We start from the raw sequence: 22,606 nt of genomic DNA on the forward strand, positions 1-22,606 counted from the left end.
GGTCACGCATGCGCACGTTAGTGTCATGCTCCCCTGGGTCTTTCTCTGCATCTGCCAGCAGGGGGCGCCGAGATTCTGGCCGGGGCAGTTAGGGAGGCGTTAGGAAGAGCCTGGGACCTGCTGCTTCCCGGTGGAAGCCCAGCCGAGTCAAATCCAAAACGGCCTAAGCTGGGAGCAGCAGGTCCTCAGACCCTGAGGCCCAGCTGCACTTCTCGCTCCACCCTCCACTTCTACCACATCGCCAACATCTATTCACCAACATTTCCTTTTTTTAAGGCTGGAGCAGCTGTGGCTTTGCTGAGCTAGACCAAAATAATCTGATGACCCCAACACAAGCTGTTTCCTTGGCAACAAGGCTCCATGTAGCTGTGGGGGAAACCATTTGTGCCTGTCGAGGTCCTTTATGCGTTCAAAAGCCCAGTGGATCATGTTCTTGCCGTGGGCTACCCATACTCAAATTTCTCAGTCATCAGCTGTGCGAAGCTGTTTGTGGAGCAGGGCTTTACCTGTGGAGGTCGGATCTTCATGCCCGCAGCCCTGGGCCCCCAACAGAGTGAGTGCCTATTTTCAGTCCCCACACGGGCTGCCTCCCCTTCCCAAGACAGCCTTGGCCACTCATGCATTAGAGAAATGAAGCCACTGCCTGTGCCTGAATACCGCAACGGCCCCTGTTTCCCACCCCTTGTCTTTTGGGGGGAGACCAGGAACATCTGGAGTCCTCAGCACGGGGGTGGGGGGTGGGGGCAAAGTATGTACAGAAACTACAGAGTGCAGTGGTTGGGGAGGAGATGAGTCTTACAGGGTTAGGGACCGGGTTCATCTTCCACTTCTCCCGATTGTTGAAGAAAAGTAGATTTATTTTCCCCTGCTCTGCAGGTAAGTGTCATAAAAGGGACAAGGAGATGAACCAGATATGTCAGCCCAACTCCTCCGGAGCTAGGAGCCTAAGATGAAATCAACAATTAGACAAAAGACGGGTCAAGTGACCTGAATCAGTCGGCCACGAGTTCCTATCCACACTTTATTTCTTTCATCTTCCCAAGGGGAGAAGAGAATGGAGGTACCTGGTATGCTTCCAAATCCTGCTGGGACTCTAGAGGCAGCCATTTTGTCTCCTCCCCATTGTTCCCTTTTTCTAATGATTTATACCCCCCGTCCAGAGGGGTAAAGGTCAGAGGTTGTTCCTTGGGAGGCCTCCATGGTCTTCGGGGCTCCCTGAAGGTCACTGCCGAGGGAACCGGCCGGGGGCCATCTTTACCAGACAGTGTTAGGAGCTTCACAATTAGACCATCCAACACTGTACTGGAAGATGGACCCAGAGCCGGCTGACATGCAGCTCCAGGCTAGAGCTGACCAGTCGCTACAGGGACCCTGGCCGCAGTCCAGGTGAGGTCTCTTGAGGGTATGTAGCAGATCCCAAGCTCAAGGTCGGCTGTGGGTTCTGGATCCACCAGATGACAAATCACACTGGGTTGGGGGAGGGGCTCGGGCCATTGTGTCCCTTCAGTGGGCAGCCAGCCAACGGAGAGCCACCTCTTTGGCAACACACTTCACTCAAGACGAAGGGGGTTCCACGGTGTGTGGGGAGGTTCGGGAGAGGGGGTTGCAGCCAGCGGGGGGCTGGGGGGCCTGAGGCGGTAGATGTCGCTGACACGGGAACGGGGGCCTCCATCATTACCCGGCAGTATTAGAGACTCCCAACCAGCACCCAAACACTGCTGGGTAAGACGGGGGCCCCTGCCCAGCCTGCCCACCTCCAGGTCGGGCAGTCCTCCGCCCAGGCTCCCTGTGGAGAGGCTGCAGAACCCTGGCTCCCATCCCCCACCACCCGAGTCCCTGGGGACACTTCCGGGTGAGCCCTGTAGCCCGCCACCAGCCCCACCCTAAGTTGCTGATCCACTGGGACTCAGGTAGGTCTTCCGCAGGCCCCTGCCCATCAGTTCTTCACCTCTGAGCCCCTTCCCCAGCCGCCCCCACAGCTTGTCCCTGATCCCCCCACACACACCGCTTCATCGGTCTCCATCCCCACTCGCTGGTTCCTGGCCCAGCCCCAGAATCCCTCTCCCAGTGGCCTTTACCTGTCACCGGGGCCGCCTGACCCCCACAGAGTGAGTGCCGGGGAGAGGAAGGGGAGTCAAGGCCCAGGATTCAACGGCCTAGAGCCCGCCCGCCCGCCGGGCCTCCACTCTTCCTCCTTCCTTCTCCAGGGCCTGGCGGGCGCAGGCTCCTCACCTGGGCCCCGCCCGCCGCCCCTGCGCACAGGTGTGTCCTCCTGCCATAGGCTGCCCCCCCACCGCCTTAACCCCTTCCCTCCCAGGGCCAGCCGCGCTGAGGCCTGGCCACCCCGCCAGGCCTCCCACCCTTTCCTAGAGATCCCTTCTCTCCTACCCGCCTCCTCTGCCCCCCAGCCTCCCCTAGGGAGCCTGGTCTCCAGGGGGGGAAAGAGAGGGGATGTCTCTGGGCTCCCCACAGCTACCCCTGCCCTCGCCAGCCCCTTCCTCCGAGGCCAGACAGCCCTGAGGTCAGCGAGGGGTCAGCTCAGCAGGGATTGGGTTGTGCCCTCCACCTGCCGGGCATCCCTGCCTGTTGACGGGTGTCTTCAACCCCCCAGCAGGGTGTCTCCCCGTCCTCAGCCCTAAAGTTGGGGAGCCCACCCCTGCCAGAAGGCCAGAGCTGGCCAGGAGCAGCAGTACTGACCCTATCCTGCTGGTGAAAGTACTGAGCTGCTGTCCTTCAGCCCTCCTAGCCATCCCGTGGGGAGAAACGCCCCTGCTGCTCCATGGGAAACGGACCGAGCACCCCGGGGCAGAGCTGCTCCCGGACCCACCTCAATGCCCTGGATGCAAGTCCCAGCCTAGGGAGCAGTTGGCCCTAGGGTGGTTAGAGGGGTGGGACCTGCCTTTCTTTTGTGCAGCTCTAGGCGTTGCCGGGAGAGAAGAGTCCTCCCCGCGCCCCCCCACCCCACCCAGGCGGCAGGTGACGCTCCACCCCACCCCCACCCCCTGGAGGGCGATGGCTCCAGGAGCTATTGTGTGGCCCAATCCAAGCTCTCCTTGGTCTCCCAGCTTCCTCTCAGTCTCCTTTGTTTGCATCCTTAACACCTGTCCGTACTTATTTCCTGTTTGTGGGCTTGTCTCCTAGCTCCCCAACAGGAATTGTCTTGTTCACATCATGCCCTCAGCACTGCTCCAGTGCCTGTGACACAGTGGACACTCAAGTAAAGCACATGCTAATGAATGACAGTAGGGGCCAGCCCACCCCTCGGCCTCTCCTGCAGCAGGGAGCTGGGCCTTCCTGGGCGGGACCCTCACAGGCTTAACTCGCCAGGAGAGGGGCCTTAATTCAAATCAAGATAAAGCCTTAACACAAAGAAGGGATCCTTGGTAGTCCACCCTGGACACAGGGCAAGGCCGAGGGGACAAAAATAAAACTGCCCAGGAGCACCAGGCCAGTAGGGGCTCCCGTCAAGGGAGGAGCACGGCGCACGGGAGCCCAGAGAGGGGTGGGGCAGTGGGTGGCACCAGGCCCCTGCTTCCTGGCTTGTACTGGTCTCAGCTCTCAGATCTAGAAGTCAGCGCTAGAGGAGTGCGGTTGTGTCCCTTCAGGGCGACCAAGGCTGCCTCTCCAGGAGTGTGTGCTCCGCAGACAGACGGCCCGAGTTCAAATCTCAGAGCCTCACTGCTCGATAGCTGTGTGTCTGCAGCAAGTCATGTGACCTACCCGTGCCTCAGTTTTCCCCACGGTGAAACAGGAATGACACAGCCACCCACGGTGAAACAGGAATGAGTGTGTAGTCTTGTAAACAGTGCCCGACACGTGGCAAACGTGTAATGAATTATTGTGGCCAGTTACGACCTTGATCCCTCACCTCAATGATCTTCACAACCACCCTCAGGATCATCCTCCATTTTATTTTATATATAGGTTTTTTTTTTTTTCTTTTAACCGAGGTACAGTCGACACACAATGTTCCATTGCCTTCGGGTGTACCAATTACCGATTCCACAAGTCTATACGTTATGCTACGCTCTCACCACAAGTACAGTCGCCATCTGTCACCATGCCAGGTGCCATTACAGCACCATTGATTATATTCCCTGTGCTGTAACCTTTCACCATTCTCCATTTAAAAATTTTTTTTTTTCAACGTTTATTTATTTTTGGGACAGAGAGAGACAGAGCATGAACGGGGGAGGGGCAGAGAGAGAGGGAGACACAGAATCGGAAACAGGCTCCAGGCTCTGAGCCATCAGCCCAGAGCCCGACGCGGGGCTCGAACTCCCGGACCGCGAGATCGTGACCTGGCTGAAGTCGGACGCTTAACCGACTGCGCCACCCAGGCGCCCCTCACCATTCTCCATTTTAAAGAAGAGACTGAGGAATCTGGCCCACGGTCACACTCCTGGTGTGTTAAGCAGAGTCCAGAACCAGGTCAGGTCAAAGGTGAAAGTCAAGCTTTTGTGCTTTTGTACACACACACACACACACACACACACACACACACACGGCTCCCTGCTCACTCCCCCTCCCCCAGTCCCCTTCTGAGCTCCTCAGGCCCAGGCAGTCACAGTTAGAGAACCACACACAGTGATCCTAGGGGCTTTATTTACAAGAGTATAGGGCCTGATGCTGCCTGGAGTCTCGCGCGCGGGGCTATATACAGGGTCAGGAAGAGGGAAGTAGGGACACAGCCACTTAAATTACAATAGAATGGGGGCGGGCTCCTCAGTTCCGGCCGTGGGTTGGCCCACCGGAGGCCTCTGCAGGGATCAGGGCTGAGGCTGCAAAGAGAAGGGAGGAACGGAGTAAGGGGGTGGCTGGAACCGAACCGGGGAAGGAGACCAAGAAGGTCTGGAATGGCCGGGAAGGGCAGGGGAAGGCCGCAGCTACCGCATCCATCCAGGGGAAAGCACTGGACCCAGCGATACCGGGGGGCAGGGCAAGGAGGAGCCCTGAGCAGAGGGGCCATACCCCGCCTCATTTCCTCTTGAGGGAACCCTTGCTCTTCTCCTTGTCCGCCGACCGCTGCTTCTTCACCTTGTCCTCCTTCTTGTTCTTACTGTGCAAGTTCTCATATACATCCTCCTTGTGTCTGCAGGTGGGGTGGGCAGTTGGCGCAGGTCAGGAGACCGTGCAGGGTTACCCAGCTCCAGCGGCCCCATCTGGCCCACCCCATTTCACAGGTGAACAAACTGAGGCCAGGAGAGAGGAGACCTGGTCACTGTCCTTTCACTAGACTAGAAGCTCCTTGTGGGCAAAGGCTCCATCTTCTACACCAGGAATACTACTGGTACCCAGCACAGGCCCGACATAGACACAGGCCCGACCCAGGAAATACTTGTGAACACAGGTAGTAAGAGTCAAGCTTGAGCTTGAACCCAGGTCTCCCTGACAGCAGCACTTGTCATCTCTGAAAGGGAGGGTCGGGCCGAGGAGGAGGAGGGGGGAGTAGATGCTGGGAGGTGGCAGGCGGGGGTCACTCACTTGGAAGAGGTGCGGGATGCCTTGGCATGGGCGTTCTTCATGGCTAAGGGGTAGGTGATGTTCCCGTACTCTGACTCCCGGCCCTTCTGGGACTGTGGGCAGAGGTGTGGTGGGAGGGCGGTGGTCCCAGCAGGGACCAGGTGATGCCCACGCCCCCCCCACAGCTCCGCCAGGCCCCTCTCTACACACACCTGAATGACCTCCAGCTTCTTCTTGGTGGTTTCAATGAACTGGGCGATGGCCACATAGATGAACTTGTACTGCGCCTCGGTCTGCACCATGCCGGAGCGCTGCGCCCGCACCATCTGGATGGTCTTCTGGATGTCGATGTCACAGTCCAACCCTGGGCAGGCATGGCAGTTGGACCTCAGGCTCGGGCGGAGGGGGTGACCGAGGGGCTGCTCACCCAGCCACCCACCTGCGTCTCCCACGGGTCCCGCTCACCCTTGGTGGAGATGCTTTCCATGAGCATGTCGATGACGATGATAGTGCCCGTGCGGCCAATGCCTGCGCTGGGGAGGGAAGGGGGCGCCGTCAGAGGCCTCACCGGGAAGGGAGAGCCCCGGCATTCAGCTCCAGCGTGGTAGCATGAAGAAACTGAGGCCCCCGGACAGGTGAGGTAACACTCCCGGGGTCACAGGGCCGGCAGGCCGGAGGCGGAAGCTTCCCTGGTTCCGCACCCACGCACATCACTTCAGCCCAGGGATTTGTAGGCGGGCCGGCTCTCAAGTGCTCCCAGGCCAGCCGGCTGCACCCCAACTCCCCCCGCCACCACTTCCTGCTTTGACGCCTCATTCCTGCTGCGGGCTGCTCCCTACTCTGGAGGATCTAGGAGCCCCAGCCCCATCAAGGTCCTGCCTGCCCCACAGACACTCCGGGCCTCCCCTGGCCCTCTCCCACACCCTTGGCCTGAATGAGGCCTTCCCTGCACCCTGCCCCTGCCCTTCTAAAGTTATATTTAGAGCTTTTTAAAGCAGGGCTTCGTTTCCCTTTTTTTCTTTTTTTTTTTTTCAGACCCTGACGGCAGGGAAAGGGCAGTCCTAGAGACAGCAGGGCACAAAGGGCACTGGGGTCAGGAGCTGTGGAGAGGTGGGGGAGCCACGCAGTAAGGGCTGTCCCCTTCCCCACCCTGTGCCACCACCCTTGGGCAAACAGCCCCGGGGAACCTCAGGACCCCTCGGAGACCGCAGTCCCACCCCCTTTGCTGGGCCCATCAGGCTGGTGACCTGAGTTGCACTGTCTAATTTCAAACCCAGATTGTCAAAAATAACCCCCCCCCCCTTACCCACTTCCTTCCTGTAGCATCTAAATAAAGGCCATGGGGATTTCAAGAAGTGGAAGGGGGGTAGCAGGAGGGTCGTTGTGGGCGATGGGCCTGCCCCTGGAGGCAGAGCAGAGTCCCTTAGATGGCACGTGGGGGGTACCCCCAGTTTCAGCCCACCCAGCCCTGCCCCAGGGCAAGCAGTTGCTGGCGGGAAGAAGGAAGAAGTGTGAGGCCCTCGCAGCCTGGGGTCACTTGGAGGGAGTGGGTAGGGAAGCAGAAAAAGCGGGCTCCCGTTTCCCCATTCTCTTCCTGCTGTGAGTTATTAAGCCATTCACAGCTCCCATTTCTTCGGGGATTCACTGTGTTCCCGACACAGTGACGGGGTCTCATTTAACCCTCAGAGCAACCATAGGAGATCCTGAATTTACAGAAGACAAATCTGCGGGTCAGAGTAACCGAGCAATTTGTCCACGATCACACAGCCGGTGAGTAGCAGAACTGAAATTTAAAACTACGGTCTCTGTCCAGGAACCTGCACCCACTGCCTCCCATGCACCCAGGCCAGGCGGGCTGTGTAGGCCCATCCACAGGACTCTGCCCTTCAGGCCTGATGGCCCCCCCCCACCTCCTCCTTGCTGTCCCCCCACCTCCCCGTTTAGCAGGAACAGGGTCCCCTAGTCATGAGGTTCTGCAGTGGAGCTAGTGATGCGTGGGCCCCTCTGGAAGAGATACCACCCGTCGCCACGCAACCCTGGAGGCCAAGGTGGGGTCACTAGCTGGGAAGGGAGAAGCAGAGAAGGCTAAGCGCCCCGGGGGCTACAGAGGGGAAAATGAGAAAACGTAGGGAGCCACACTGCCCCCAGATGGGAGACGCTTGGGGCCGAGAAAATATATACGCTGAGTAAGCCCGTGTGAAGAAACAACATGACCAGGACCAAGGTCTATTGTGAGTGTCCGTGCAGGCTCTCTCGCAGACCAGCTGGCAAGCTGCTGGGCCTGTTTTCTCATCTGTATGTGGCAGGGCTGGATGAGACGGTACATCCAGGGAAGTCTCGAAGTCTCTGAAGAAGCCACCCCCAAGGCACAGGATCAATCAGTGGGGTGGGTTCAAGCTTAAGTTTCCCACAGGGGTCTGGGGCCGTCAAGGAGCCCGGATGAGGCTGGGATCAGGGGGACGGACGCGTGAAATGCATTAGCTCGGAAAGCAGTGTTTACGATGAGCAGCACGCGACACTTAGCAGGATTTACTGGCCATCACGACTACTAACTTCATCATTGTTCTCACCTGCAGTGCACAATGATGGGTCCCGCATGAGGCAGACTCTCCTGCCGCTGGTTGATCTGATCCAGGAAGCTGAGGACACCCCCAGGCTCGCTGGGGACACCATGGTCAGGCCAGCTCAGGTACTGATAGTGCCAGATCTCCCGAACCAGGTCCCCCTGGGCAGAGTGCATAGGGCAGTGCCCTCTGTTCCCACACACCATCCCGTCCCACCCAACCAGACATGAGAGCAGCTCCCAGGAGGGGCCCCGGGAGTGAGACGAGGATGGAGGGGACACTCACATTGTCCAGCGGGGAGACCTGCAAGGTACGGAGTTTGTACTCAGCTGTGTCGTGCTCCCTGCAATTGGTTACTGTGTACGGTCCATAAGCGCGCTGAGTGCCCACCTCTGGCCAATATGGCACACATTTGTTCTGAAAAGGGAGGGTGGAGGTGAGGAGTGAGGCACAGAAGCGACACACAGGGACCTGTTCCAGGCCCTTTGCCAGGTCCTGGGTCCCTGGCGCTGGCCCAGTCAACAACATTTGTTGGACGAATGGATGAACTGGCCGAGAGTCAGAGACAGGATCCAGTCTTGGCTCAGCCACCAAGAGGCGGTGAGACCTGACCAGCCACTCAACCTTGCAATTCATTCGGGAAACATCTGCAGGTGCGCACGTTGTACGTGAAGTTGCGGAGACCAGGCTGGAGTCGCAGACACAGCGAAGACACGGTCTCTGCCCCTGTGCCTCTAGGAGGTCACAGAGAGGCGAACGGGGTTAACAGAGCCACTCGGGATCAGGGTAGAGGGAGAGACTAATCCTCCCTCCAGGTTACGGAGGAAATCACAGGTGGCTTCACACAGGAGGAAGCATTTGAGCTAGGTCTTCAAAAACAGGGAGTCTGTCCGGCAGAGAGAGTGCAGAGAGAGAGGAAGTCATTTCCTAGCAGAAAGTGAGCTTATGCCAAGGCGTGGAAACCTGAGGCAGGGAGTGTTGTAGCAAAGTCACCCCGCCTTGACGGCCAGGTCTCAGAGTGTGACCTGAAGACAACTGGGAGCCACTGAGAGGTGTTCAAGAGAGGGAGCAGCTTGATGGGGTGTATGCTTTGGGCGGGACCCCTTTGACTCCAGTGCAGAAGTGCCGTAGAAGGGCACGGCCCACAGGCAGGGATACCGGCTGGGTGGCGGGGTAAGGGTGAGGGGCAGACTCCAGAGAGATTTACAAGGCAAGGGAGGACAGGAGGGCTGTGGCTTGGATGGGGACAGGTGGGGGAGGGGCAGGAGGCAGGTTTGCTTCCGGACACTTTAAGAGGTGCCTAGGTGGCTCCATCGGTTAAGTGTCTGACTTCGGCCCAGGTCATGATCTTACAGTTCATGAGTTCGATCCCCATGTTAGGCCCTGTGCTGGAGCCTGGAGCCTGCTTCAGATTCTGTGTCTCCCTCTCTCTTTGCCAACTCGCACTCTATCTCTCTCTCTCTCTCTCTCTCTCTCTCTCTCTCTCTCTCAAAAATAAACAAACATTTAAAAAAAATTTTTTTTTTTAAAGGAAGAAAGCCCACTTAAAACCAGGGTCTGGTGGTCAGGAGCGCCCCAGGTTGGAAGCAGGGATCTGGGAGACAGTGCTTATCCAAGAGTGTCTCTGTGCCTCAGTTTCCCAACAAGGGTTGGACTTTGCCCTCTGAGGGGACTTTCTGCCCTGGCGTCTGGCATTTCTTTGGTTTAATGGCGATGGATAACAAAGCACTGGGGCGGGGGGAGGGGAGGGGGAAGGAGTGGGGATCAGGGGACAGCATGGGACTTGGCCCTACCCGGCCTTTCTCCACCTCTCGGGTGGTCATGACAATGACGCGGGTGTTCTCCTGCCATGCCATCTGCCAGAAGTCGTTGACTGTGGCCTCCAGGCAGCCCTGGCTGGCGATGTAGGTCTTAGCGTTCTCATCGGGGCTTAGCAGCTGGTTCTGGAAGCAAGGGTAGAGAGATGCATCCCAGGACTGTGAGCCCCTGCACCACCACCCTCCTCACCACCTAACTTCGCTACGTGTCTCTGGCTCCAGTACCCCCGTGAGATGGGGAATCCCCAGGGCCCAGCCTCTCCTCCCATGTGACCAGCAGGCGCCACTGACCTTGACGTAGTTGGCATTGATATAGTCGGACCCAGGGATGTTGCTGTCACGTCCCTGCAGGATCACTCGGGTGTGGTCGACTGGGGGTGGGCAGGGAGGAAACAAGATGGGCCTGGGTCAGCCAGGTACTCACCAGCCCCTGGGTCAGACCCTTCCTAAGCTCACAGGCCATTCTTATCTTAGAGGCCAGGAGGCTCTCCGAGCACTGTGGGCAGGTGGGGGCGGAGGATCCACATGGGGAGCGGGGTTGGAGGTCTCAGGAAGGAGGGCGGTGGATGTCTAGTGTGGGGAGGCTCCCTCTGCAGGAAGGAGGCCCTGTTGTGTGGGTGAGGAGGTGGACCCTCCTGGGGCGGGGAGTACGGACCTTATGAGATGGAGGGAGGTTGGCTGGGGGAAGGGGAGTCTCCTGGGTGAATGGACGCTGCCCGAAAGTGGGAGGGATGAAGGCAGCCTGGGGGCAGGGTGCTCACACGGAAGAATGTTCTTGTAACGGTTCTTGCTCTTGTTCTCTGGCCTCTGGCCTTCCAGCCGCTGGTGCAAGTTCTTTACCTCCTGCTTCTGCAGACTCTGAGGGGCGAGAGGGGGAAACTGAGTGCCAGCCCCCGGAGGGCCATCCGCGCACGGAGATAAGACGGGGCAGACCAGTGTATGGAGCGGGGAGAGAGGGGACGGGGCCTGAGACCCCACGCACTTCAAACTCCTCCCAAAAGCCGGCTTTGGCTGTGTCCTCCGACTCCTGCTTCTTGTTGAGTTCCAACACCCGATTCTCAATGTCAGCTGCGTTCACCCGAGTGGCATAGTACGGCTGGGTGGGGACAGGTAAGAAGTCAGCGCCCACTTGAGAGCACAGAGCTCCTGGGTCTGAGGGATTGCCAGGCCCGCCCCTCTCACCTGCCGCAGGTAGACGAAGGCACCCGAGGCCTCCTCAATCCCCGTCTTCTTGAAATGCTCCACCAGGTCTGTGAGGCTGTCAAAGGTCTCTGAGCCACCCACCGTGTAGCGTCCACCCTGAGGGATGCCAAGTCAGACCATTCTGCATGACCTGAGTCTCCCTCCCTACACCCCCAGCCTCGGACCAAAGCCTAGGCTGATCCTCCCCACTGCCGGGGCTTTGAGCATAGACAGGAGCCCCGGCAGGATGCCTTCCCCGCTGCCCGGCTGCCTTACCTCACACATGACCTTGATATGAGTGACTCTGAGTGGGGAGCCTGGGCCAGCCTTGGGCTGGTCGCTGAGCACGGACAGCACAAAATCTCCAGGCTGGCTGAGACTCTCACGCACGAGAAACGTCCAGGGCTCACCCTTGGCCTGCAGCAGTGTCTCTGCCTGCCCCCCAGACATGTGACCGTGGTACCACCTATAGAAGGCAACATCAGGGAAGGTGACCCCTAGGCCAAGGGGCAGGCACTGAGCAGAGACATTCACAGAGAAAGGGAAATAGAGTGACTATGATGTGCCAGGCGCTGTGCTACATGCTTTCAAATCCACCGCCATAGTTGGGTCCACTGCTCTCACAAAAATGTTGAGAGGTAGGTACGATCCCATTTTACAGATAAGGAGCCTGAAGCTGGGCCCAAGGCCCTTGGGTGGTAGCCAGGCCCGCCTCTGAGAGCATGAGACAGAGGCAGAGAGGCAAGCCACATCCAGAACAACTGTAGGGGAGAAACCGAGGAAGGGTCTCCATGAAAGCCAGGGCTGAGCTAGGGAAAGAGGAGGGGGACCAAGAGAAGCACAGAGGCCAAACTCTGCGCAGAGAGCAGTGGAGATTGGGAGAGACGGAAGTCACAAGGGAGTCGTGATGGGGACAACTCCCCCCTGGGTGGCAGGGAAGACAGACAACCCTGCTGGGGAAACAGGGGTGTGGGGGGCTCTGAGGTGTCCAGGGTGACATCACTGAAGGGGAGGCTGGGGCTCAGAGGGGCTCAGAAGGGCAGAAAGCGGAACTAGGACCTTTCCCCAAAGCACACCCCCTTCCCAGGAGGAAACTGTAGCCCCACAATGCCCAGCCCCACAGGAAACCACGTGATGGAAAAAACACAAAACTCCTTCTGGGGAGAGAGTGAGAAGTGAGGGTGTGAGGTTTCCTCAGCCCAGGGACCAGGGGAGGGGGCATTTTCCAACCGCAGGGATGGGGGGAGGAGGGGGGGACCAGTCTGTCTTGCCCCACCTCGCTCCCTCCCTGTCCCCAAGCAGCACCCCAGGCCACCCTGTCCCACCAATCAGGGATAGACCAGGGCCCCCCCCAGGCAATGGGGAGGGGGCTGACCCTCGTCCCCCTGGCCCAGGATGAGGAAGTTTCCATGCAAATGTCAGGCTGACCATAGGCAGAGAGCTAGCCATTGGCGGGACAAATGCAAATTTCCTCGGAGGAGGGGAGGAGGAGAGGCAGCAGGCCAGGGCTGGGAACACAAAGGGAGGTTTGGAGAAGGAGCCTCCCCCACGCAATCCCAGGGTCAGGGGTGAGCCAGGCATGCTGGCGTCCTGGCGTGGGTCACCGAAAGGGCCTCTTGGAGTCAGTTTCCCTGGCCTGGATTCCCTCCATCCTTCCCTGCCCCCCAGCCCCCAGCTCTGCCCTTCTCCCCCTTCTCCCAAGCCATTTGAAGCCAGGCCCCAGCCTCCTCCCCAGGGGGTCTGCTCAGCTGCTCCTTCCCTCTTCTAGCTCCATCCACAACCTACTGCTTCTCCAGGGCCTCCAGCAACCCATCCTCCTGCAGGGAAGATGCCGGCTTTGGGCAAGGAGAAAGAGAGGTACCGCGCTGAGTTCAAGAGGGTCTAGGTGGCAAAGGCCCCTTAACGTTGCAGGCGGGGCATAGGAAAAGAACGAGAGGGAGCAGATACCCAATAAGGACCAAGGAGGGCCACCATGAGCAAAGTCATCCATGCTTGGGCTTCGCGCCTAGAAGAGGTGGCTTCAAGGCAAATGGATGAGCAGCTTCATGTTGGCTGGTGAGTGGTGCCCAGCGGTGGGCCCCGGGGCCTTCACCTCAGCCTCACCCAGTCCTAACTCTGAATCAGTGACTTGAACAAAAATACTGATGTGAGTTGGGAGGCACGCATCTCAGAAAGACCGAAAACGGACAGAATCAAGATTCACAATCATTTCAACAATCAACACCCAAATACAGGACATGGGCAAGTTGGCTTGGCCCCAGGAGTGTAAAAAAACAACAACAACAACAAAAACGAAAAATCCCTTAGAGTTATCGGGCTGCCCTTCACCTTAATGGAGCTGTCATTGAGATACAGCCACTAAAGTGAGCCATGGTGTAATGCCGAATGTTCTGGTCCTCCACCCCACCCCCCACCCCCCACCATGCTTTAGGGAGACCGCATAGGGAGCAGCCTGCCCAGTCGTGGGGACCACATCTTTGAAGCCAAAGGGACAGGGGAGAAATGTCTTGAGTGTCCTGTGCCCAGGTACTAGGCCCCTTGCACACACAACCATATCGGACAGTTTTCAACTGGTCTGTGTTCTGGTCAAGCTCTACCAAGCCCCCAAAAGCAGACCCGTCATCACTGTGTTGCTGAGATAAGGCATTAAATGTCGTCGTAAATACAAATCTCCTCTGCCCCTCCTCAACATTCGTCTCTCTGTGCACCAACCTGTGCTGGGGGAGAGAGTGGCTAAACGAAGGCCGATTCGGTTCCATAGACGGAAGAGCTTTCTAACAACAGAGCTGGCCTACTGTGAAAGGCGGCCACCAGGCCTCTGCATCACGAGCAGGCCTGGGAGGCCAGCTGACAGGGACCCCAGAAAAGGGCAGGATGATGTTCCCTGCATTCTCAGGGGTTGAGGGGAAAGGCTATGAGGGGTTAGTGCCCCGAGACACAGGCCCAGGATCACATGGAAGAAAGAGGCCCACGGAGCCCCGGGAAGGATGGGAAAATCAGGGACGGGGTGGGGGAGGGGGGAAGGCAGCCCACCTCCACGCGGGGGTGGGTCAGGGTATGAAGCCCCTCACCTCTCACTGGTGGGGTCGGAGCAGTTCAGCGGGTACTTGAGGTGGATGATGGTGCCATCCCGGTCCTGCAGGACACCCTGCTGCTGTGTGTAGTACTCCACCAGCTCCGTCAGTGTCGCAAACTTCTCCCCTCCATACAGGTCATAGAAATCTCCCGAGTTCTGGATCCGAATGTGGGTCACCTGATCCCCGACCCTGCGGGGCACCAGACGGTGAGGCCAGTGGGTGTAAGAGGAGAGGTAGGGACAGAGAGGGGGATGGGCTGGGGTCCTGAGCACGGGGCACACACAGGGACAGGGTAGACACGGAGCGGGGATGGGGGCCATGCTGGTGCTGGGGGCTGGGAGGTTGGAACCGAGAACGGAGTTGCGAAATGCGGGCCCTGGCTGGAATTGAGGGCCACCTACCTGACGGAGAGGGAGAAGTCGCCCTGGTTCTTGCGACTGGGCCGAGCCAAGAAGCTCCCATGGACCCCGCGGCCCTTGAGCAGCGTCTCTGCATCCAGCCCACTGAGGTCTCGGTGAAACCACCTGTAGGCCCGGAAGGCAGTGAGGAGAGGTCCCTCCGGCCACAGGGCACCCTCGCCTCCTGTCTACCGTGGTTCCCGGGACCTTACCTCACCATCCTGGGGGCTCCCTGAGAGGAAGGGGGTGCAGGGAATGAGATGTGCTGGTGAGCCCAGGCAGGCCGCCAACTCCCAGCGCCCAGGCCGCCTCACAGCCCTGGCGGTCCTGGTTCTGGGGCTGCCACTCCACTGGCCTGGGACAGCCGGCAGGGCGGGGACAGGAAGGGGCGCGGCCGACCCCTTGGGGGAACTCACTGTACTTCTCGTTTTGGAGCAGAGCGCAGAAGAGAAGCAGAGCAGGGTGGCAGTGGGGGTGGGGAGGGGGCCCACTTCCCACATGTCGTCTGCCATCAAAGGCTCCAGGAGCATGGCACTCCGCAAGGGTGACGACACAAGAAAGAAGGACGCAAATGTGCCTTGCAGCCCACAGGTGAAGACCGGGCTTCGTAAACGTGAGCCCACTCGCAGTCACATGCCAACCCTTCCTCCTCCACCAGCCGCATCCGCACAGCCTTCCCTGGTCCAAGCTAATAATAATGGTGACACTGAGGGGCGCCTGGGTGGTTCAGCTGGTTAAGCGTCCAACTCTTGATTTCGACTCAGGTCATGATCTCACGGTTCGTGGAGTTGGAGCCCCACATCGGGCTCTGCACTGACAGCGTGCAGCCCGCCTGGGATTCTCAGTCTCCCTCTCTCTCTGCCCCCCACCCCGACTCGCTTGCATGCTCTCTCTCTCTCTCTTTCAAATAAATAAATAACGGTGACAGCCACAACTCTCATTTCACGGAGTCTCCCTGTATGCCAGGCACTGTGCTCTCATGTCATTTATGTGCCTTATCTGATTTATCCCTCATCAGAGCCCCAATGAAGCAGGCGCTATCTTTATCCCCATTTTACAGACAAGGAACCTGAGGCTCAGGGAAGGTAGGGAACTTGCCTGAGGTTAGGCAGTCAGTTAAGTGGTGGTGCTGGGATGAACCCCACAGGGGTTCCAAGGTCAGTGATTTCAGCTCCTGTATGCCAGGCCTTAGGGCTTCAAAGAACAGAGGTCGGGACGTCCTGTCCACTGGGGGTTGCAGGGAAGGGGACACTTCCTAACAGCCACGGCCAAGCAGATGCTTACAAAGGGAGAGGTGCCCTCGCCTCCTCTGACCTACCCATCTGAAGAGGTACCACTGGGGCACTGGGATGGACAAAATAGCAGCTGTCAAACATACACCTTTTCTACTTCTTGCCCTAGTCTTTGTCCCTCTGTGCCCTAACCAGCCAGTGGAGCCAAGGAACAGAATGCAAGGGGAAGCAGAGCTGGGAAAGCAGGTGGGGGTAGAGCTTCCACGCCCCCTGGGGTCCTTCCACCCTATACCTGGGCCATAGGTTCTTGTCAAGGGGGTGGCTCTGAATTAGCCAGAGCTCAGGACTCTGACCAGGGGCCTGTCTCCTGAAGACTGAGGTCCCTGCCATCGACTGATATTCTCAGGGCTGGATGACCTCAAGAAGCCCTACACACTAGAAGTTCACGATGCTCCCTGTGTGTAATCCCACAGACAAACACAACACGCCAAACCAAAACGAGGAAAGCAATCTAACAAAGGGCACACAGAAAGCTCTCGTACTGGTGGCTTCCCCTAGGGAAAGAAACTAGGTGGCCGGAGGAGAGGGCTGGGAGGGACATTCACCTCTCCCTTGTACCTGTTTTTTTAATGGAAGGGTAATTGACACACAACGTTCCATTAGTTTCTGGTGTACAACATAGTGATTCGACATCTCTATATATTATGCTCCGCTCACAAGCATAGCCGCCATCTGTCACCACACAACACTATTACAACACAACTGACTGTATTCCCTATGCTGTACCTTTCATTCCCATGATTTATTCTATCTGTAACTAGAAGCCTCCACCTCCCACTCTACTTCATCCATTTTGCCCCCTCCCACCCGCCTCCCCTCTGGCAACCATCATTTTACTCTCTGTGTTCATAGGTCTGTTTCTGCTAGTTGGGTGTTTGTTGTTGGTTTGTTGTTTTTTTTTTAAGATTTTTAAAAAATGTTTTTAAATGTTTATTTATTTTTGAGAGAAACAGAGACAGAATGCGAGTGGGTTGGGGCAGAGAGAGAGGGAGACACAGAATCCAGAGCAGGCTCCAGGCTCTGAGCTGTCAGCACAGGGCCCGACGCTTGAACTCAGGGACTGTGAGATCATGACCTGAGCTGAAGTCGGGTGCTTAACTGACTGAGCCACCCAGGCGCCCCTTAAGATTTTTTTTAAAGTAATGTCTACACCCAGTGTGGGGCTCAAACTCACGACCCTGAGATCAGAGTCACATGTTCTTCCAATTGTGACAGGAGGCACCCCTGTTTTGTTTTGTAGGTTTCACATATAAGTGAAATCTACAGTCTTTGTCTTTCTCTTCTTTCACTTAGTACAATACCCTCTAGATCCATCCATGTTGTCACAAATGCCAAGATTTTTTTTTATGGCAGAGTAACATTCCATTGTACATATATACCACATCTGCTTTATCCATTCATCTGTCTATGAACATTTGGGCTGCTTCCATTCCTTGGCTACTGTAAACAATGCCGCAATGAATATAGGGGTGCAGATATCTTTTCGAGTTAGCGTTTTCATTTTCTTTGGGTAAATGCTCAGAAGTGGGGTCGTTAGATCAAATGGTGTTTCTACTTCTAATTATTTGAGCAAACTCCATACCGATTTCCACAGCGATTGCACCAATTTTCATTCCCACCAACAGTGCGCGAGGGCTCCCTTTTCTCCACATCCTCATCGACACTTGTTACCTCTGGTCTTTCTGACTCTAGCCATTCTGACAAGGGTAACGTGGTATCTCATTGTGGTTTTGATTTGCATTTCCCTGACGATCAGTGATGTTGAGCATCTTTTCATGTGTCTGTTGGCCATCTGGATGTCTTCTTTCCCTTATATCGTTTTGAATGTTGTAGCATGTGGGTATGTATTACCTTTATAAAAATGAATAAATTGACTGAGAGGCGGCAATTTCTGGGGAACAACTGGGGTGCTGGGAATGCTCTACGTCTTAATCTGGGTAGTATATACACAGGTGTATGTAAATGTGACATTCATCAGGCCGTACGCTTAACATTCATGTGCATTCTGTATGCTAGACCTCAATAAACACTAAGGAAAAATAGTAACAAAGTGTTAAAGCTGAACTGAAGTATTTTTCCTACAATGACTACTTTATCACTTTTCGAAATATCAAACATCGGTTCTCCCCCCCCCCCCCCCCCCAAGGGGCTCTCCCTGCCTTCCCCTTCTTTCTGGTACCTGGGAAGCTTGGTCTGTTTACCGTATGACCTAATACCGACCATCCCTTGAGTCCTGGACTTTGAGCCCCGTCAAAAGGCCATGAACGCCTTCCCGGAGCCAGGGGCAGCAAGAGCGTCTGCGGAGTCGGCCCTGCCACAGTGGGGTCCACAGCCAATCTTGCCAACCCTCGAATGTTCAAAGGCTAGCACGCCACCTCATGCAGAGTTTGTGTCGAGTAAACAAGCTCATCGACAGCCACGTACATGCCTGATCCCAAGTTCAGCTCCTGTTTTTACACACACACACCCGGCTTGTCACACACACAGGACACACATATACAAACACAAACAGTCCCACGCACGCACCTCGCCATCCTCGGCCATCTACACACATACCCGGCCCGGTGCAAATACCCGCACACGGACACACCATCCTGACCGCATGTGAAGTTGTGGGTCCACGCCTCCCTCCCCACTGCTTTACTCTGCTTGGGGCACCCTGTTTCCTGTTTCCTTTGTCCCCACAGGAGGGCCTCTGCTCAGGGGTGCTGGACTCTTGGTCACCACACGACTGGCTCTTCCTCACATCCAGCTCTCAGGGCACATGTCACCTCTTCAGGAAAGCCCTCCTGGATCCCTCCAGTTAGGGACGCCACTGGCACCCCCGGTCACTTGCTAGCACATGAAGCTGTTTTCACGTTTCTGCAGAACACTCCTGAGAATCTAAAAGTGTCCTATTTACTGGGTTCTTTGTGTAGTCTGCTGCCTCCCACTGGAATGAAGCTCCGTGAGGGCAAGGACCCCATCTTCTTCACTCCATATTGCCAGCACCGTAAAAGGTACCTGGCACAGGTGCCCCGGATGCATCTGTTGAATGAATGATGCATGGGAGGGGGACGCAGAGGGGCACCGAAGGAAAGTAGAATGAACACCAGACGTTGGGAAGTTACATGGGAAGAAGGGGGAGCTTTCTCAGGTCTGCCTCCCAGACACGTTATGTTTCAGATGATGTGGGTGACCCAGGGTTTCTGGTAAGCAGACAGCAGAAGCAGGAGGCCAGAGAGTGAAGGGAAACATGCAATGGAGAGAATAAATACACATCTGGTCGGGGGAAACGAGCTAGACAGAGAAAAGGAGGAGGGGGCAGAGGGGCATGAATGAGCCTAGAGTTCCTCAAATCTTGAGGGAGGGACAGGAAGTAGATCGCCCTTATGGTCGCACACCTGCCAGGAATGAGCAAGAACCCTCCCTGCCCCTCTCTCCCAAACTAAGAGGAGGCCGTGGCAGCCAGGTGGAGCCGGGGACTTACCCACCGGACAGCATCTCCCCAGAGGGATGGGGGAGTCACAGGCAGAGGGCCACAAGGGGTGGGGCCGAGCCTGGACGCAGCTGTGCACAGTAGCCCCAACAGGTGAGGAAGAACACTGGGAACTCAGCTACTTCCTCCTTGATGCAGCCCTCCAGGCCAATGGCACCACAGCGACGACGACGAGCCCCCTGACTAGTGATCCCTGAAAAAGGGACAGGTGGGCGGGGCTGGCCTCAGACTGCCCACAGAGGCCGGACTCTACCTCCAGCCCCGCTGGGTAGTCCAGGGCCGTCGTCCTGGCCTCCTTCCTTTGGGAGGGGAGGAGCCACTTGGAGCTCCACCTGGAGCTCAAGCTGACAGAGCAGCTGGAGGGAGGGCGGGTGGAGGCAAAGACCAGGAAGTAACCCTGGCCAAGGGAACACCAACCCATAGGGGAGCCTCCCAGCACACACACAAGCCAGGGGGCCTCAGGAAAAACCCAGGAAGAAGAGGTGCCACCTGTGCAGGCCTGACCACCCACCCATCCAGGGTGTTAAGGGGCAAGTCCTTCCTCCCACCGTGCCCTGGAGCAGGCAGAGTTGGGCCCAGCAGGAACCTAGGAAGGATCTGGACAGGGAGTTGAAGCAGCCTGGAACGGCAGAGGGAACCTGGGGCCAAGCGGTGGAGGTTGTCAGGATCACAAAAGACTGACACTGAGGCTATGTCACAGGCATGTTTATTATCCTCTGGAACATCAAGGTCTTCCCTTCCTGGGCAGTGTCCCAGGGGAGGGCCGACCCTCAGGAGGCAGCCACGCTGCCACCGGGAGCAGGCCCGTGGGGCGGCAATGTCATGGGTGGCAGGAACAACGCCTTCAGCTTGCCCGACAAGCTGGCAATCTCGGGATCCTGGGCTTCATAAGACTTGACCAAGCGGGCAAACTTAAGGACACCTGCAAGGGGAAGTGGAGCGTCAACCCACACCCCCAGGGGACAAGTGTGCCCCAGACATCAGGAGGGGGCAGCTTGAGCCTGAGTCACTGGTTGCTCCCCCTCTAGTCAGGGAGCTGTCTACAAAATAAGACACAAGCAGTCCTCTGCCCTGTGTCGTTTGGGTGAACCATTTCCACGTCTATACCCATCACAGCTGGATGGGATGCACTGAATGAAATATCCCAAAGCAGTGTGTCTCATGATCAGGTGAAACATTTTAGCAATTTAGTCACAAGAACCTGAAGCATGAACATCCACAAGATCTCAAGTCTATAACCTGGACACAGGAGGGCCATGGGCCAACTGGGCTGAATCAATAAGCACCTTTGGGGAACACCATGATCTCATCAAGGAAATTAGCCAGCCAACCCTCCAAAAGAGACTAGCTAAAACACGTTGGAGGGGCTGCACAAGTGCACTGTCACGCAGACATCCAACTAGAGCTATCGGAAGGGGGTTCCAGTCCAGCTCTGCTGTGACCTCAGGCACTTAGTTTACTGCTAGAGTCTGTTCCCTCATCTTAAAATGGGGTAACAGTATAATTACGGGTAACTGCAAACAGCATTTAAGACTTCGCCTGGCACAAGTTCACAGGAGACCCTTGGCTCTGCCCGCCAATACTGTTCGTCAGATTGTGGCTGCCTCCGTGTGGCAAGATGAGGGAGGACGGCTCAGGGACCCGATGGATCGAGCGCCCTCTCCCGGACCCACTCACCCCGACCCTCATCCGACCCACCTTCCCCGTCGCAGCTGAAGCCATAGGCCTTGATAACCTCCTGCTGAATCTGCGTGGCCACGGGCAGCACGAATTGCAGCATTTTGCCCATGTCGTTGCACGCGTTGTCCCGAGCCTCGTCCATGCGCACGGCGTTCTCCGGGGCCGAGAACGCCTGGATGACCTCGGCCAGGACCACTGTGCGGCAGATGCATCCCCGGGTAGGCGTCAGAGCATGGCCGGTGGGCCCAACCGAAAGCGCAGGGAAGAGGGCAGGGAATTAGTGGGCTGAAGCCATAGTAACCCGATAAACTCGGCCTAGATTCCCTCGCTCTAGGGGCAAGGACCCCTTTTGGGGGAGAGAGAAAGATGGTATCCTGTGCCCCCATTTCCCGGCGGCGCAACTACACCTCTGGCTCCGTACCCTCCGCCCGCGCCCTTCTCCAACAGGAAGCCCACCCGGTGGCTAGAATGCTTCTCACCCTTGGCTTGCTCGGCACTCAGGGCCGCAGGTTGGGCCGAGGCGGACGCCATAGGGTAACAAAAGCTGCACGTGCAGCCGAACCAAGGAAATGCACGGGAAAAACGATCAGCCTGCTAGAGCGACTCTCGAAACTGACGGGGGTGGAAGGGAAGCAGCATCAGCGGCAGCCGGAAGCCTCGCGGTGCAGCGCAATATTAAACGCCAAAACGCCTTAAAACGAGAGATGACCCAACTGGACTCGATGCCATTGGGAGGTAAAAAAAAAAAAAAAACAAAAACAAAAACAAAAACCTAAAAGCGAAAACCGCTCCTAGAACCGAGGTAGCTCTATTGTTGAAAACGCATTGTGGAGGGGGTCTTCCGGTAAAAACCGGAAAACCTGCTAGACAAATTCTAAAAGAGCTGTAACACTACAGGAAGTGGCCTGGAGAGAACATGGGATATCCATGAACGCCACTATTGGTGAGGGTGAGCTCAGTGTCGAGTTTTCTAATTCTGATTGCTGTATAATCAACGAGGGACACTATAACTTTCAGGAGGAAAGATAGGGGAAAAAGAAACTTGTTTATATCATCCATTTCTAGAGTTTGTGAACATTTGATTCGGACCTATGCAAATGAACCCAAAGCTGATTGGCTGGGAAAGCTGGTCACACCCCCTGCAGTTTTTGAGAACGATGTGATTCGCTGCAATAAACGCTGAGCGCTGAGGCGGCCCCCGTGCTTGCCTAAAATGGCCTTGTGCAGGGGTGTGCGCTCCAAAGTAACGCCCTCCAATTTCTCTTCTCTTCCACACGTTTGAAATGGTCACCCACTTCCTCCTCAAACCAAGGAGTACTTAAGAATCCAGACTTCGAATCGCTTTATCCTAGTGGAACTCCGCCCCTGCACCTCCGCTTCATAACCGTTTCCCAATCTATTCGACGGAAAGGATTCTGGACCCCGGTGGCTCCTAGCTGTGGGGCCAGTGGCAGAAACGCCTCCAAAGTCTGAGTGGCTTCCCAGGCCTGACCCTGTCAGAGGCGGGCCTGTCCTTGGCCTCCAGCATCTGGACTTCCCCAGCCTTGCAACTCAAGAGGGGACTGGCTAGCTCCATAGTACCCCTCCAGCGGAGCCAGGGCTCCAGGGCCCCTGGCTCTTCCGAGATCTCCTCTCCAACTCTGCAGGGGTCGCTA

General features: G+C 56.9%; 2 protein-coding genes and 1 non-coding gene across 3 annotated transcripts; all 3 read right to left on the bottom strand.

Moving 5' to 3' along the window:
• Positions 1-4,583: 4,583 nt before the first annotated feature.
• On the bottom strand, positions 4,584-19,534 carry PTPN6 (protein tyrosine phosphatase non-receptor type 6). Its single transcript, XM_086714182.1, has 16 exons — positions 19,263-19,534; positions 14,505-14,627; positions 14,098-14,292; positions 11,303-11,492; positions 11,027-11,143; positions 10,827-10,940; positions 10,606-10,702; positions 10,136-10,215; positions 9,821-9,970; positions 8,313-8,444; positions 8,034-8,188; positions 5,929-5,996; positions 5,676-5,827; positions 5,485-5,576; positions 4,972-5,092; positions 4,584-4,781 (listed from the first exon to the last, which is right to left on the bottom strand). The coding sequence occupies exons 1-15, from the start codon at positions 19,274-19,276 to the stop codon at positions 4,978-4,980; spliced, it is 1,794 nt and encodes a 597-aa protein (XP_086570308.1). The 5' UTR covers positions 19,277-19,534; the 3' UTR covers positions 4,584-4,781; positions 4,972-4,977.
• A 426-nt stretch (positions 19,535-19,960) lies between these two features.
• On the bottom strand, positions 19,961-21,847 carry CB4H12orf57 (chromosome B4 C12orf57 homolog). The gene is made up of 3 exons (XM_086714183.1): positions 21,431-21,847; positions 20,970-21,146; positions 19,961-20,193 (listed from the first exon to the last, which is right to left on the bottom strand). The coding sequence occupies exons 1-3, from the start codon at positions 21,480-21,482 to the stop codon at positions 20,042-20,044; spliced, it is 381 nt and encodes a 126-aa protein (XP_086570309.1). The 5' UTR covers positions 21,483-21,847; the 3' UTR covers positions 19,961-20,041.
• LOC147579361 (U7 small nuclear RNA) lies at positions 21,784-21,845 on the bottom strand. Its single transcript, XR_015254113.1, has one exon. It is a non-coding gene; the product is annotated as a U7 small nuclear RNA (small nuclear RNA).
• Positions 21,848-22,606: the final 759 nt, after the last annotated feature.

The sequence above is a fragment of the Puma concolor genome, chromosome B4, assembly GCF_028749965.1.
Source record: "Puma concolor isolate L17-30 chromosome B4, mPumCon1.1.hap2, whole genome shotgun sequence".
NCBI lineage: Eukaryota > Metazoa > Chordata > Mammalia > Carnivora > Felidae > Puma > Puma concolor.

Bases quoted from the DNA above. Each gene is read 5' to 3' on its own strand.
- CB4H12orf57 (XM_086714183.1), bottom strand. From the start codon at position 21,482: ATGGCGTCCGCCTCGGCCCAACCTGCGGCCCTGAGTGCCGAGCAAGCC. The intron at 21,147-21,430 runs GTGAGAAGCATT...TCTGCCGCACAG, and splicing joins GAGTGCCGAGCAAGCCAAGG to TGGTCCTGGCCGAGGTCATC. The intron at 20,194-20,969 runs GTGGGTCGGATG...TTCCCCTTGCAG, and splicing joins CTTCAGCTGCGACGGGGAAG to GTGTCCTTAAGTTTGCCCGC.
- PTPN6 (XM_086714182.1), bottom strand. The intron at 11,144-11,302 runs GTAAGGCAGCCG...GGCATCCCTCAG, and splicing joins ATATCAAGGTCATGTGTGAG to GGTGGACGCTACACGGTGGG. The intron at 5,577-5,675 runs GTGTGTGTAGAG...CTCTGCCCACAG, and splicing joins AGAAGCTGGAGGTCATTCAG to TCCCAGAAGGGCCGGGAGTC.